At 36.8% G+C, this 16,467-nt stretch overlaps 1 protein-coding gene across 1 annotated transcript in view; it reads right to left on the bottom strand.

The window, feature by feature from the left end:
* The window catches only part of angpt1 (angiopoietin 1), an 84,656-nt gene extending 68,357 nt beyond the window's left edge, over positions 1-16,299 (bottom strand). The window contains exon 1 of the mRNA XM_067411662.1: positions 15,540-16,299. Coding sequence (XP_067267763.1) covers positions 15,540-15,890 — 351 coding nt within the window. The 5' untranslated portion in view covers positions 15,891-16,299. The remainder of the gene's footprint in view (positions 1-15,539) is intronic.
* Positions 16,300-16,467: the final 168 nt, after the last annotated feature.

Below are 16,467 nucleotides of genomic sequence, written 5' to 3'. Positions count from 1 at the left end.
GGGAAATGTCCCATCCCTTTCCATAACCGGCAGTTTCAACACACTACTAACTAACTCAACCAGGCCCCGCCCCTTATGAATTATTTAAATGAGGAATATTGTGTCAGCCACAGTTACAATGACGTGATTTAACATTATGAATGAATTACAACTTCACGCTCTCGTCCTGCATGGCTCATTTGCACGTAGTCTGGATGCTTCTGGCCAGAACAACAGTCTCTTACATCAAAACTTGGCCATGGGGCACCGATTGCCTCATTCCTAACAGTGGGTACGGGTGAGGCATGCATCACTGTTGCCATGGCGCCTCTGTCCTGGTCCTTTAAAAAAAGACATCACTAAAGCACACAGCAGAACCGGTCCCAGTGGGGAATTACACAGACAGCCAGTGCAGAACTCAAACAGCGAGTGTTGTTGGGCACAAATTGGATGGAAGGCATTTCATCTGCCTTGTTGAGCTTGGCATGGTGTGTCTGCTCTATAACAGATGTGTTTGCTGTGGAAATACTGTATGTTTGTCCTCACTGCAATTTGTCATGTAAACAAGGAAATTTAGAGAATTTTAACACAATGTACTGGCAGTTCTGAGGGCTTTATATGGCTGCCAAGGTTTTTAGGCAAATGTGAAAGAAGACACGCTGAACCTGGCTGTCCGATTGTGATTCCAAACATAACTAAGCTGATCACAAGAAAACCAAATAGAAAAATCTTTTTCTGGGCAAATGACACAGAAACAACATGTTGGATTTTATATTTTTAAGCAGAAAGGATCATTTTGAATAATTAGAATGATTATTAATTTCTGGAGGATCATGTGACACTGAAGACTGGAGTAATGATGCTGAAAATTCAGCTTTGATCACAGGAATAAATTACATTTGAAAGTATATTAAAATAGAAATCCATCATTTTAAACTGTAATAATATTTCACAATATTATTGTTTTTTCTGTATTAATTATGAAATAAATGCAGCCTTAATGAGCATAAGAGACGTCGTTCAAAAACATTAAAAAGAGTAATGTTTCCAAACTTTTGACTGGTACTGTATATTAATATACAGTAATACCAATTAATTAAAGTAAAATAAATAAGCCAATAATAAATAAATATTATACTGTTTATTTATTTTACAGTATTCAAAATTATCCTTTCTGCTTCTAATTATATATATATATATATATATATATATATATATATATATATATATATATATATATATATATATATATATATATATATATATATATATATATATATATATACACACATTTATTTATTTATTTATGGAAGCTTGTTTCAGGCATTAGATAAAAAATAAAAAAGGTCATTGTGACCTTTTATCTCACAATTCTGAACTTTTCTCACAATTGCAAGTTTACATCTCGCAATCCTGACTTCTTTTGCTGGTATTACAGAATATAAGCTAACAATTGTGAGTTACAAAATTCAGAATTGAAAGATATAAAGTCAAAATTATGAGATATAAAGTCAGAATTGTGAGAAAAAGGCAGATTTGTGAGATATAAAGTCAGAATTGTGTGATATAAAGTCATAATTGCGAGATATAAAGTCAGAATTGTGAGATATAAAGTCAGAATTGCAAGAAAAAGTCAGAATTGTGAGTCATAAAGTCAGAATTGCAAGAAAAAGTCAGAATTGTGAGTCATACAGTCAGAATTGTGAGATATAAAGGCAGAATTGTGAGATCGAAAGTCAGAATTGTGTGATTTAAAGTCAGAATTGTGTGATTTAAAGTCAGAATTGTGAGTTATAAAGTCAGAATTGTGTGATTTAAAGTCAGAATTGTGTGATTTAAAGTCAGAATTGTGAGATATAAAGTCAGAATTGTGAGATAGAAAGTCAGAATTGCAAGAAAAAGTCAGAATTGCGAGAAAAAGTCAGAATTGCGTGTCACAAAGTCAGAATTGTGAGTCATACAGTCAGAATTGTGAGATATAAAGTCAGAATTGTGAGATATAAAGTCAGAATTTTGAGTCATACAGTCAGAATTGTGAGATATAAAATCAGAATTGTGAGATATAAAGTCAGAATTGCAAGAAAAAGTCAGAATTGTGAGTCATAAAGTCAGAATTGTGTGATGTAAAGTCAGAATTGTGAGATATAAAGTCAGAATTGCAAGAAAAAGTCAGAATTGTGAGTCATAAAGTCAGAATTGTGAGATATAAAGTCAGAATTGCAAGAAAAAGTCAGAATTGTGAGTCATAAAGTCAGAATTGTGAGATATAAAGTCAGAATTGCAAGAAAAAGTCAGAATTGTGAGTCATAAAGTCAGAATTGTGAGATATAAAGTCAGAATTGCAAGAAAAAGTCAGAATTGTGAGTCATACAGTCAGAATTGTGTGATATAAAGTCAGAATTGTGAGTCATACAGTCAGAATTGTGTGATATAAAGTCAGAATTGTGTGATATAAAGTCAGAATTGTGAGTCATAAAGTCAGAATTGTGTGATATAAAGTCAGAATTGTGAGTCATAAAGTCAGAATTGTGAGTTATAAAGTCAGAATTGTGAGTCATACAGTCAGAATTGTGAGTCATACAGTCAGAATTGTGAGTCATACAGTCAGAATTGTGTGATATAAAGTCAGAATTGTGAGTCATAAAGTCAGAATTGTGAGTCATAAAGTCAGAATTGTGAGTTATAAAGTCAGAATTGTGAGTCATACAGTCAGAATTGTGTGATATAAAGTCAGAATTGTGAGTCATACAGTCAGAATTGTGTGATATAAAGTCAGAATTGTGAGTCATAAAGTCAGAATTGTGTGATATAAAGTCAGAATTGTGAGTCATAAAGTCAGAATTGTGAGTCATAAAGTCAGAATTGTGAGTTATAAAGTCAGAATTGTGAGTCATACAGTCAGAATTGTGTGATATAAAGTCAGAATTGTGAGTCATACAGTCAGAATTGTGTGATATAAAGTCAGAATTGTGAGATATAAAGTTGCATACATTCTCCCCCTCCCTTTTACCAGTTTTTTTTCTCTTTACTTTTTGACAAAACAGTATGTTTCCCCTGGCAATTGTCTGATAACTTATAATTTTTCATCTATAAAAGTGCCTAAAATTGTTCATGCACATTGCATATATAGACAAACGCATCAAAAAAGAGAAACCAGAGATGACAGGCTCTAACATCCTTTCTGAATTCTACACGGACGGCCCGGCACAGACGGGGACTTGCTGCCTCACTCGTGGCATTGTGCTGTCACACTATTCAACACTGTATAATTCAGAGGCCCCTTTTGTGTATGTGCAAGTTGTTTTGCGGTCGAGCAGCGAGAGGGAAAAGAGGAGAAGAAAGGATACAAAAATAGAGTGACGGGAGGAGAGCGTGAGGGAGTGAGAGAAGGACTTCAGCATCGGTAGACAAGGCCATAAATAAGTCGTATAAGAGAAAACGATTAAAACCAGATCTATTCACGCAAGCCTCGCACTCTTAAACAGCTATTAGTGCGGCTCTGTGCATGAGCTCGTATCTCACCTCTCAGATGAGCACAGGAACAGATCTGTAAATGACATGCTCGTGTCAGAGCGCTGATACACAGAAAATCAGTCTTACAGACACAAGCCAGAGATCCTTTCACACACACACACACACAGCAATGCATTCCCCTCAGGCGTTCTCTCAGCATTTTAAGAGGAGTGCGGAACAAGATGTGGCTTGCTGCCAATGTCTGATGGTTGACATCTACACTCTTAATATTCCTTTATCTGGACTGACTTTTAGTTTTAAGTTGAATTACAGACCTCATGAAATGGTCTGACTAACGCGGTTTTCTCTTGACATTTCCTGTTGACGTATTTCCTGTTCGGTGACACGTATTGAAAAAGGTTGTCCCCCTAGAACTGGTATAAATAAATTATATTTGGTGAAGGAAATGCTTTCCACGTGTTTGTTAGACCTTGAGAATGTACATGTAAACTTGTTTGTTCACAATTAAAGTACACAGAGTAGCTATATTTTATCCATGAAGTTCATTTTATTTTTCCCTAAATTCTGTGTTTTCCATTGCATTTTCCATCAAGTTTTTTTTTAAATGTAATCAAATAAAAATTAAACAATTAATTTAAAACAAAACATTGCATTTTTATTTTTTGTCAAATAAGATGCCGCACAACAGAACTGTATAAAGGTAGGCAGCGACCCTATTGTTTTCCTAAGGATTGTTATTATTATTACTATTATTATTATTACGACTTCTCAGGCACTTTATCATGCTTGAAAACTCTTGAAACTGTGCACACACATCGGAATCATTAACAATTCACTTCAAAATTCATCAGTATAATGGCAAAACACAGCAGATGTAGACCGCTGAAAGGATTCTTGATGTCTTAAATACTGTTGCCATGGCAACAAATCAAACTTTAATAATATTCTTGGGTATTTTTACTCTTATCATGCTTCAAATTACATGAAACTCGGCACACACATCAGAGTGGTCAGCCAGTAGACAGGCATGGAGAGGGAGCTCTGTAGCGCCACCTTTTGACAAAAGAATGGTTTGCGTGAATAATAGCGTGATCATATAATATAACACTAGCAACATTATGATGGAAAAAATGGATGCTGCGTTACTATTTTTAATGCATTAAACTTATTTGCATGCGTTAACGCACTAATATTTTCATGAAAACTTAGATTTAATCAAAATAAATACAATGTAAAGTAAGGCACCGAATGGAATACAAAGAAGTTAGGGTTAGCCCACGTTATGGCTTTGCTGCAGAATGATATGATTATTGCATATTAACTGCATCAGACTGACAAAACTAACCAGCCAAACCCTGATCCCCTGACGCTAGCCAATCAGAAGCCTTGGAGATGCCTCTCTCAACCTCAACCAATGGCATTTGCTGCAGGAAGCAAACCATTACTTTTGCAATTCTGTTTCATGCAGAAATCACCACTAATAGCGGCGTCCCAATTCAGAGGCTGCATCCAAAGTCTGAATGCACCACAGCTTAATTCGAAGGCTCCTTCAAATATGGCCTACAAATGCATCCTTCTTTCCCTGCAGCCTATCCAATCCCAAGATTCATTGTGCACGGTGACACAGTCTTGTCACAAATGCCACATGACACTTTTAATGCAAGTATTGGGTTTCAGCTTACTTGAATATCTAACGGTACAAATGCAGTTAAAGCTGTTCAAAAGTTGACCAAAATGTGCTTTAATAGATAGTTTATATCTTTACTGTGTACATAAATGGACCAAGGTGAATATTTAGACAGGTTGTGAACCCTGTTTTGTTTTCAAATAGTTGAAAATAACTTTCGGAAAAGTCCAGTACAAATGTTACTGCAGCTAGGCGACAAGAGCAATCCTTTGTAGGCCAGACCATTTGACAACACTCGCTTCCATCTTCGTGGACTGTAGCCTATGAAGTCTGCAGCCTCTGAATTGTGATGTGGCTAATATCTATTTCGTCCCAAGAGGTGATTAAAACACACTGTGAACTTCTGAGTCAAGACCTTACCTGTGCAGTTAATGCTTTAAAGTGCCTCCATCACAAGGGTAATTGAACGTAAATTACACACAGTTACTACTTATTGAAGCCATAGCCTTTTTCCACCTCTGATGGCATAATGTGGAACGATCTTTGACCTGCTACTATTAACCACCGGTTCAGGTTGCTTTCAGATTGATGAGAGTGAGGGAGACTTTATATCGCCGTCTTCAGCAATTATACGCAGCCCTTCCTGACAGACACACCCCTGGTTCGAGGTGGAATGTGAGAAGCCTGGACGAGGGCCCAGACGAGGCAAACATGATGCTGGCCAGGGTTCAGACGAGCCCCAGAGGGGCATAAGGGGGGTGTTCACGCTGTTTGTGGCCGAAAACCGCTAAACCACAACGCAGACATAATATCCAACCACATGCCGCTTAGATATGAAGCACACGATTGTTTCTTGTGCCTCCGTTAAAACCTAAGAAAACAGTTATTGAAAATCAGGACGTGACAACAAAGTCTCCTCTAATGAAAAACGTCTGCAAACATGCTGCTGCTCTGCTAAGGTATACAACAGCATTTTTTAAAGGATTAGTTCAACCAAAAATGAAAATGATGTTATCAGTTAATCAACCTTTATGTCAGTCTTTTGTGGGACACAAAAAGACAATTTTTTTCCCATGCAAACGCACTGAATGGGAACTGAAGCTTCAAAAAGGACACGTCTCCTTGTTTTCCACTACAAATATCAAATTATTCTTAAATACATTTACTTGAGAAGCAAAATGACTTCAGATATGATTATGAAGTCTTGTTTTCTGAAGAAAAAAAATAAATAAATTAAATGAGTTTGTGCTTAAAACAAGAACAAATATCTGTCAGTTCAGTCAGAAAAATCATCTTATTTTCCCTTTGAATGAAGTTTATCATTTCTGACTCCACTGACAGATATTTGCTCGTTTTAAGCACAAACTCACTTCATTTTTTTTATTTATTTTTTTTCCAGAAAACAAGTCTTTTTTGCTTCTCAATTAAACGTATCTTTGTTTAAGAATTTTTAGATATTTTAATGAAAGCAAGACAAAATACTAAGCAAGAAAAACATTCATGCAGTGTGTCAGGAACATGCTAAAATATAAGTTTATACAGTATAATTCTCATTTGCACATTCATTATAGAGATGAACATGAACAGAGTCAGATCTTTTCGATGAATCAGTTGATTCAGTTCATAAAACCGATCTGAATGATTCATTTATGAATTGAACTGATTCAGCTCTGAATAAATGATTCAGTCAGGTTAGTCAGTCAAGTTTATTATCGAATAACAGCTTAAATTTCAGTCTGTTTCTCATACAGTAATTTGATATGATTTCAGAAAGCTTGGAATACAGCAAACAAGTCAATTCTGTTTCAAAGTCTATGGACATGACCTATTTTTATGTTTCACAGGTTTAGAATGTAAACGATGTGTTTGCAACTCATCAAAATTCAAGTTTCAACTATGCAAGATTTAAAAATAATGAGTTGAAATGACTTGAACAGCCAATTTGATTAAACTTAATTTAAAGCAACTTCTGAACTGAAGATTTTAAGTTGAATTTTTTTACAGTGCAACAAATGAAGTATCCCTTTAAGGTTTGAAAACAAGTTCCCTGCAACTATCTTGCACCGTCACCAAGGTTAAGCTAACAGACCAATATATCGTTTTAATGGAGATCATAATGCAAGATTGGCGTCAGATAACTTCATGTGCGCTTTAGCCCCATTGTGCAGAACATTAACAAAATCAGTGGAAAAAACCTGATAAAACAAACTACTCCCCGAGATCTGGCAGGGAGAAGCAAGACCTGTGGCTCGGATACAGCACAAGTGTTACAAAAACCATAATGTGAGAATGATAAGAGAAAATATAACTCATCCAAATACTCTAATCCACACAATTACGCACACACATTTTTGATTTCCCGTTCTTTCTCGACTCGCTCCTCTTCGGTTTCCCACAGGGAGGGAAACATTATTGCTCGTTACTTATCTGCCTCTCTTTATTCAACAATTTTGCAGTTCGGCCCAAGAGTCGTTCGGAGCACTTTTGATGCTTTGATTTGATTTCATGGAAAAGCTGATGTATTTAAACGTATTTAACGTGATGTATTTATTCTAACAAAGACCGATGAAGACTTCTCTCTTGGGTTTATTAGTGTCAGAAGGTTCTGTTTGTAATGAACGCGAGGGGGAAATAGAAATGGACTTTGTGTTAATGTTTATTTAGTCAAGATATTATCATCTGCTTTGAGGATCACAGGTATATTTATGCTATATTAAGAACATTTTCAATTATTCAAACGGTTGAATTGCATTGCTAAAACTGGATGAGGAGCCAAAGCAAAAATCCTGAAAAATGGAAAAACATCTGACAATCTGTGAAATCAATTGCATTGCAAAATGTTATGTTAAAAGAAACTTTAACAAGCAAATGTAATAAAAAGTTAAAAATAAGAAAATCACACTTAGATTAAGAAATGAAAAGGCTCAGATTTGAAAAATGTCCATGTCGATTTCTGGTCCAAAACAATTTGAACATAAGTTACCGTATTTTAATGAAAAATTAAAGGGATATTTTTTAATGCCAACAGTAACACCATTTTCCAAAGAAAATACTCCAGGGCAACACAAAGCCAAAAGATATTACAAAATATTCTCATTTTTATTCAGCACATTAACTTTTAGCCCCGAGGCATTTTCCCCCCTGCGAAAACATGGAGAACCAAAAGCCCAAAACACCTAACGTAAATAAAATGACAATTAAATTCACATTAATCCTAAAGCGAGCTGCACCAGTGGATGATTCATTAAAGTCACAGATGGAAATCTGAGCTCATAAATACATTAAGCTGCTTACTATGAGGCGAGAGTGAGTTTAAAAATGGTGTATTTGAGTTTTGGGGTATAGATTTCAGGAGGTTTCTCTGCCCTTTATCAAGCAGACCAGAATGAGATACAGTTTGGGGAAAATTGCTTCAAATAAGTAGCATGGAACATCAAGACGGACTCAGTTATTTTTTGTTTGGGGTTGGTTGAGTTAGTGTGTTGAAACTGACGGTAGTGGAACTTTTCCCAAACACCAATCACAACACACTGCTCCAGCCGACCAATCAGAGCACATTGTGCTTTTCAGAAGGAGGGGCTTCATAGAAACAGAGCGTTACTGACAGACTGGGAAAAGAGGAGCTGCAACAATGGAGAATATGAGGAAAATAATCAACATTCAATCTAGTAGAGCACAAAAACAACATCAAGACTGTCTCTCTGTGGTGCTCGGATAAATGTGGCACTGCTGCGTGTAAAAGCTATAAAACAGGAAGGAAGAGCTTTTTAGTCAGTTAAGTGAACGTTCACTCTGCTTCATCCAGCTTGTTGCTTTTGGCAGCTTCTATCAGCAAAACAAACTCTGATACAAAGGAAGTCACCCTTAAAATAGCTCAGCCCAGCTTCATAGACGTGCTGTGTGGCCGAGCGAGGGTCCGGTCTTCATGAATACCATCAGTGAAGGAAACCCTCTTGAGCGTCGGGATTAACCTTTCCGTCTTACTCTAGTCACTGATGTACAAATAGGGTCGAGCAGAACAATGGTGAATTTCACAGGGCCAGGGTTCGAATGTGTGCTTTTAAATCTAAAGTGCTGCTTGGCATGACGCACTATCCTCAGAAACATGAGCTCGGAAAAAGTTCTCTTTGAACGCGGGGTGTGAAGATCCATCACTTCCAGTCCCCTGACGACTCCCACATGTGACACGGAGCTTGAGCTTTGCTCAAAATGGACCTTGAGCCCTACTGACAGAATGAATACGTTTACTAGAACTTGATTTTTAATGCTTGAATGTTGATTATTTTCCTCATATTCTTCATTGTTGAAGCTCCTCTCTTCCCAGTCAGTCAGTAGCAAATTGAAAATACGCCCAATTGAAACAATTTTGCAAAAACTCCCATAAAAGTTTGCTTGCATTTGGTGGATTTTCAGGCAATTCGGAATATTTTGCAATCACTTGCCGTATGTAAAGAGGGTGCGGTATGTTTGGACAGAAGACGAGAGTTCTTCATTAAACTCATAAAAGACAAAAGTATTACAGGACTACTGGATTGTAAATAACAAAGAAATCCCACAATTTAAATTCAAGCATTCATGCGAGGACTTCAGAAGACGCAATCATCTCATTCCCAAATTTCTATATATCCTAATTATTGTTAATATGTAATTCATTGCTTCTACCTTCAGTTAAACTGCTAACAGTGATTGAAAATGAATTGCCTAAATTATTACATTATTTGCTAACTTGTAATGTTGAAATGCATTCTCTGTAAAGCTGCTTTGAAACGATATGCATCGTGAAAAGCGTTATACAAATAAATGTGCATTGAATTGAAATGTGAATTTATTAAGCAGATAGGAGGAGAAACACCCAGAAACACCTCATACGTGGTCGTTCTCAAGTATAAAGGGCTTTCCTTGCCATAAATGCTTGGACAACATTCTCCTTTGATTACAAATAATGGCTAGTGGAATGGTTGGGATATACATAAACCTACCAAAATCCGTTGCCATGACCGCGGGAAGAAAAAAAAAGAAAGATGTTTTAGTCACATAACATCGTTTAATGGAAACTGCGCCCCCTTTTTTAATCGATATTTAGAAAATATTGCAAAAGTTTTGCACAAATCTGTAATGGAAGCTCAGCTCCTGTCTCTATGAAGCCCCTCCTTATTCGGAAAAGCACATTGTGCTCTGATTGGCAGTGTGTTGTGATTGGTGTTTGGGAAATGCCCCGCCCCTTACCATAACCGCCAGCTTCAACACACTACTAACTAACTCAAGCAGGCCCCGCCCCTTTATTCTGCGCATTAATTATTTAAATGAGGAACATTGTGAACTCAAGACTACAATGAAGTTCAGAAACACTGACACTGATATAATTACAAATGTCTTTACTGAACAATTTAATGCATCCTTGCTGAATAAAACTATTATTTTCTTTTGAAACAAAGTTGAACTCCTCCTTTCACTTTGAAGGAAAGGATTTGAATGACATGAGGTTAAGTGATTAGATATCCAAGGAACTGAATAATACTTCATTCTCTCAAATTTAAAAGCATCCCTTCATTAAACAGCTGATAGTTTAAGCATTTGAGATTAGCTCTACGTCCACAAGAGGCCAGTTTCCTGTAACAAATGATAAAAGATCAACAGTCTCCCTCTTCGGACCGTGCCTGCTTCTGGGCTAATCCCTGGACAAACAGAAGCCACCTTTGACTGGACAAGAATGTTATCGGGATACTCTCTTCCCCCGTCCCAGCAGAATTCCTTACACCGACCCCACACAGACCCCTCCGCACCTCAGTCACTATCTGCAGTCTTTCATCAGCCTGCGGCTCGAGTGGTATTAAGAGTTACTCCGCAGTCACGGCTCACTTGATTAAGACAGATAGACCAGCGCAGGACACTTCATCTTCTGTCCGATGAAATATGTTAACTGCATCCTCATGTTCCTCCGGCACAATTAGCCTGAATCCACTAAAACAAGCTTCTCTTGTGCTGTTGCATTTTCAAACGTTAAGTAGAGCTACCGAACAAGACGTGATCTATTATCATCGACTGTGCAGGTATGTTTTTTCCTGCATAAAGGAGGAAACCAGCTTATGGTACTCCTTTCGCTATATTTTATGATAAGCCCGTTACTCACTGGTGCAGAATTCAGACCGCATGCGCTGCCAAACTGCTTTTTTATGAACTCTGACATACTAAAAACGTTGTACGTCTTCTGATAGCATGGTAAAAAGGCTTTTTATTTTTCTTTCTTTCATGCTTTTGTTTTTAACCATTGCACCATAATATTATTTCAGCCGACTCTGTCTAAAATGCAGCCAAAAGAGATTTTGTAAAGGGATCATGCAAGTGTCTGCAAATACTAATCTGTAGCTGTTTTATATCCATCAGTGTAATTAAGTTGGACGGCGCTGCGAAATGAAGAAGAGAATGGAAATGCTGAGAAATGCACGAGGGATTTGAGCGTTTGGAAGGAATGATTTTGATCAATTAAGGATCCGTTCATGTTGCAGCCATGACTTCTGCTTGAAAACATCATGCTAGATTATTTCTTTAAAAAAAGGACCGGGCCACCCATTCTATCCTTACATAACAGAGTCATCACGTCAATTCAACAAAAATGAACAGAGCAAACACAGCTTACACTATGAGACCAACCAGTATACATGTAGCATTATACTTGTGTAAAAATAAATAATTGTATTGTTTGTCTAATGAAACTGACAAAGTCGATATTAGATTAGTTTGCCATGCCAAGAAACTTTTGGTCGTCTTGTTTTAGAAGCAATTATCATTAACTATTTGTTGACTGACCGCTACAGTAAACCCTTTATAATTGAACTACAATTATAATTATAGTGGAATAAAAACTCAAAAATGTTAATTATCATAAGCATTTTTTTCTATTATACAGGAGCATTTAAATTACTACACAAATGCATGCAGCTATCTAAACAAATTACACTATACTTAAAAAAAAAAAAAAAATGTCTGAAACCACTAATAAAACAAATACTTTTTGTGTTTTAATCATTTAAATATTTAATATTTATTTTAATACATTCAGATTTTTGGACATTTAATCAATATTATTATTAAGTTTTAATCTAATATTAAAATATTTTTGCCTGTGATCACATTAATTCCCATCAACGTTGCTTAAAGGTTAACTCTCAGTCATATACTGCAGAGTGTTGGACAGGGAACAAGCTGATGCTTTTAGAAACCATTAAAGCCGTGCTGTTATCTCTGCCAGGACAGTTAAAGTTTAGCCCATAATAGACGGGCAGATCCTCCTCGCTCTTCCTTCAAGCACTCCCGGGGGTCTGTCTGACTTCCTGTCATTAAAGAGACAGCGCGCCCGACTACCATCTGGGTGACTGACAACCCGCCATCAGCACAACGTGTGGAGTCCACCTGAACATCTGCGAAATCAGCCAGACGCTGGCCGAGCGAGACACCCCTGCCAGGCGCTGACGTCGTGCGGCGTGAGCAGACAGCGGCTGAACAGAGCGATCGGTGTTGATGTAAATCAGGTTTCTGACAGCTAAAGTGGCCAGCGTAATGCTTTTAATAAGACAGGTCTGTTATTGTAAAGCTCATTCTCTGCCTTGTTGCAAAACTCGCAGTGCAGTGACCATAAAACACGTCCTTACGATCTGACATCTGAACATCAGCCAAGAACACAGTTGAGAAAAAAGAAAAAAAAAGAAAACATCTGAGAAGTTTCACTGTTGTCTAAACAATTTTAGACGACAATCGAACAGCCGAAGTGCTCAGCGTCAGGAACAGCACTGATCCCTGTCGGCTTTAGACTCGTAAACACTTCTGACATGTACATACAAGTCTTGCTTACACAGATAGAAATGATAGATAGAACGATAGAACGATAGATAGATAGAACAATAGATAGAACGATAGATAAAATGATAGAACGATAGATAGAATGATAGAACGATAGATAGAATGATAGAACGATAGATAGAACGATAGATAGATAGATAGATAGATAGATAGATAGATAGATAGATAGATAGATAGATAGATAGATAGATAGATAGATAGATAGATAGATAGATAGATAGAATGATAGAACGATAGATAGAATGATAGAACGATAGATAGATGGAATACTCAAAAATGTTAAAATTTTTGGGTGAACTCTGTCTTTTAAACTTTATTGTCTCATGGCTGCTTTATATGGAAGCTTGTTTCTGCCACTAAATAATAATAAAAAATAAATAAATTAGAGATTTAAACTCGCAATTGCAAGTTATAAAGACTTTATATCTCACAATTCAGACTTTATATTTCATAATTCTGACTTTATAACTCGCAATTCGGACTTTATAATTTGCAATTCAGACTTTATATCTGGCAATTCGGACTTTATATTTCGCAATTCGGACTTTATATCTCACAATTCAGACTTTATATCTCACAATTCAGACTTTATATTTCATAATTCGGACTTTATAACTCGCAATTCTGACTTTATAATTTGCAATTCAGACTTTATATCTGGCAATTCGGACTTTATATTTCATAATTCGGACTTTATATCTCGCAATATGGACTTTATATTTCATAATTCTGACTTTGTCTCTTGCAATTCGGACTTTATATTTCGCAATTCGGACTTTATAATTCGCAATTCGGACTTTATATCTCGCAATTCGGACTTTATATTTCATAATTCTGACTTTGTATCTGGCAATTCGGACTTTATATTTCATAATTCTGACTTTGTATCTGGCAATTCAGACTTTATATTTCGCAATTCTGACTTTATAATTCGCAATTCGGACTTTATATCTCGCAATTCGGACTTTATATTTCATAATTCTGACTTTATATCTCGCAATATGGACTTTATATTTCATAATTCTGACTTTATATCTCACAATTCAGACTTTATATTTCATAATTCTGACTTTATATCTCACAATTCAGACTTTATATTTCATAATTCGGACTTTATATCTCGCAATATGGACTTTATATTTCATAATTCTGACTTTGTCTCTTGCAATTCGGACTTTATATTTCGCAATTCGGACTTTATAATTCGCAATTCGGACTTTATATCTCGCAATTCGGACTTTATATTTCATAATTCTGACTTTGTATCTGGCAATTCGGACTTTATATTTCGCAATTCGGACTTTATAATTCGCAATTCGGACTTTATATCTCGCAATTCGGACTTTATAATTCGCAATTCGGACTTTATATTTCATAATTCTGACTTTGTATCTGGCAATTCAGACTTTATATTTCGCAATTCGGACTTTATAATTCGCAATTCGGACTTTATATCTCGCAATTCGGACTTTATATTTCATAATTCTGACTTTGTATCTGGCAATTCGGACTTTATATTTCGCAATTCGGACTTTATAATTCGCAATTCGGACTTTATATTTCATAATTCTGACTTTGTATCTGGCAATTCAGACTTTATATTTCGCAATTCTGACTTTATAATTCGCAATTCGGACTTTATATCTCGCAATTCGGACTTTATATTTCGCAATTCGGACTTTATAATTCGCAATTCGGACTTTATATTTCCCAATTCAGACTTTATATCTCACAATTCTGACCTTATATCTCGTAATTCGGACTTTATAATTCGCAATTCGGACTTTATATTTCCCAATTTGGACTTTATATTTCATAATTCTGACTTTATCTCTCGCAATTTGGACTTTATATTTTGTAATTCTGTCTTTATATCTCGCAATTCTGACTTTATATTTCGCAATTCAGACTTTATATTTCATAATTCAGACTTTATATCTGGCAATTCAGACTTTATAATTCGCAATTCAGAATTTATATCTCGCAATTCGGACTTTATATTTTGTAATTCTGACTTTATAACTCGCAATTCGGACTTTATATTTCATAATTCTGACTTTGTATCTTGCAATTCGAACTTTATAATTCGCAATTCTGACTTTATAACTCACAATTCAATCTTTATATTTCATAATTCTGACTTTGTATCTCGCAATTCAGACTTTATAATACGCAATTCGGACTTTATATTTTGTAATTCTGACTTTATAACTCGCAATTCGGACTTTATATTTCATAATTGTGACTTTATAACTCGCAATTCGGACTTTATATTTCATAATTGTGACTTTGTATCTTGCAATTCGAACTTTATAATTCGCAATTCTGACTTTATAACTCACAATTCTGAGACAAAAAAGAATTGAGAGATAAAAAGTCACAATTACCTTTTTATTTTTTTATATTTCATAGCAGAAACAATCTTCCATAGACTCAGTTTTGCACATCCAAGTCTTAGTTTTCCAAGCTTTGCACTTCAGTTCAGACTTTAAAACACCATAATCTTTCCTGCCTGCTGCTCTGCTGACTCCTCTCAGCTAACAAAACTATGATAATTACAATAATTATGCGATCATCAATTGCACAACCTCGCAGAACTCACCTTTTGTAACCACTGCGTGTAGTTCTCCATGACGTGCTCCAGCTGCTGGATCTTCTGGTTGGAGAAGTCGGCTTCAGGTTGAGGTGCGTCCCGCTGAAGTGTGTTGGCATTATATGTCGTGCCCGCTTTAAACTCTCGACAAGCTCCTCCATCGCCCTCCGGAAGGATAAAAGTGTAGCTGCACTGTCCATGTTGGATCCGGTGATATTTCCGACCGCTGCTGCTGTTGCCGGTGGCTTTCGGCGTGGAGCTTCTGAGTCCTTCTTCTGCTGCTCTTCTTTGCTCAGCTCCACCACAGTCTGCCACCACCAGCAGCGCCGCCAGGGACGCGCAGCGCCACACAAACCACATGGCAGGAGCTGGAGGAGGTCGCAAATATCAAAGTTCGTTCAAGGGTTCAGTCGGTTCCTTTAGTCAGGTGGAATCAGTGCGAGCAGAGATGTTGGGACGACATGATCACGTCCGGACTGGACCGTTGCCTGGAGGTCATTATCGATCCTGTCACCTGCTCACAAAACACTAAGATCTACTTGGTCTTCTGGGGAAGAACTGAAGCCTTGAGAAACTGCATGTGAAACACAGCTGGGCAGTTATGAAGAAAGCAAGACAGCGTCCATGAAGATGTAGTCTGGAGTGTTGTCAGACCTCCCCTGGCGCCCTCTCTCTCTGTGTTTCCTCTGTGTGTGACCGTGCGACTGAATGACTTTGCTCTGGGCTTCTAGCATGCTCTGCGCCGGCCCCTCACAGTGACTGGAGAGGAATGTGTGCGTGTACGTGTGTGTGTGTGTGTGTGTGTGTGTGTGTGAGAGAGAGAGAGAGAGAGAGAGAGAGAGAGAGAGAGAGAGAGAGAGAGAAAAGGAAAGTGAAGCGTAGCGGGACCCCAGCAAAGAGGATGTTCTTAGTGCTTGAGGATCGTTTTACAAGCCTT

This window comes from Chanodichthys erythropterus, chromosome 15, assembly GCF_024489055.1.
Source record: "Chanodichthys erythropterus isolate Z2021 chromosome 15, ASM2448905v1, whole genome shotgun sequence".
In the NCBI taxonomy this organism is placed as follows: Eukaryota; Metazoa; Chordata; class Actinopteri; order Cypriniformes; family Xenocyprididae; genus Chanodichthys; species Chanodichthys erythropterus.
Note: the sequence above shows the minus strand (reverse complement) of the source record. Positions and strands in the feature narration are given on the sequence as shown.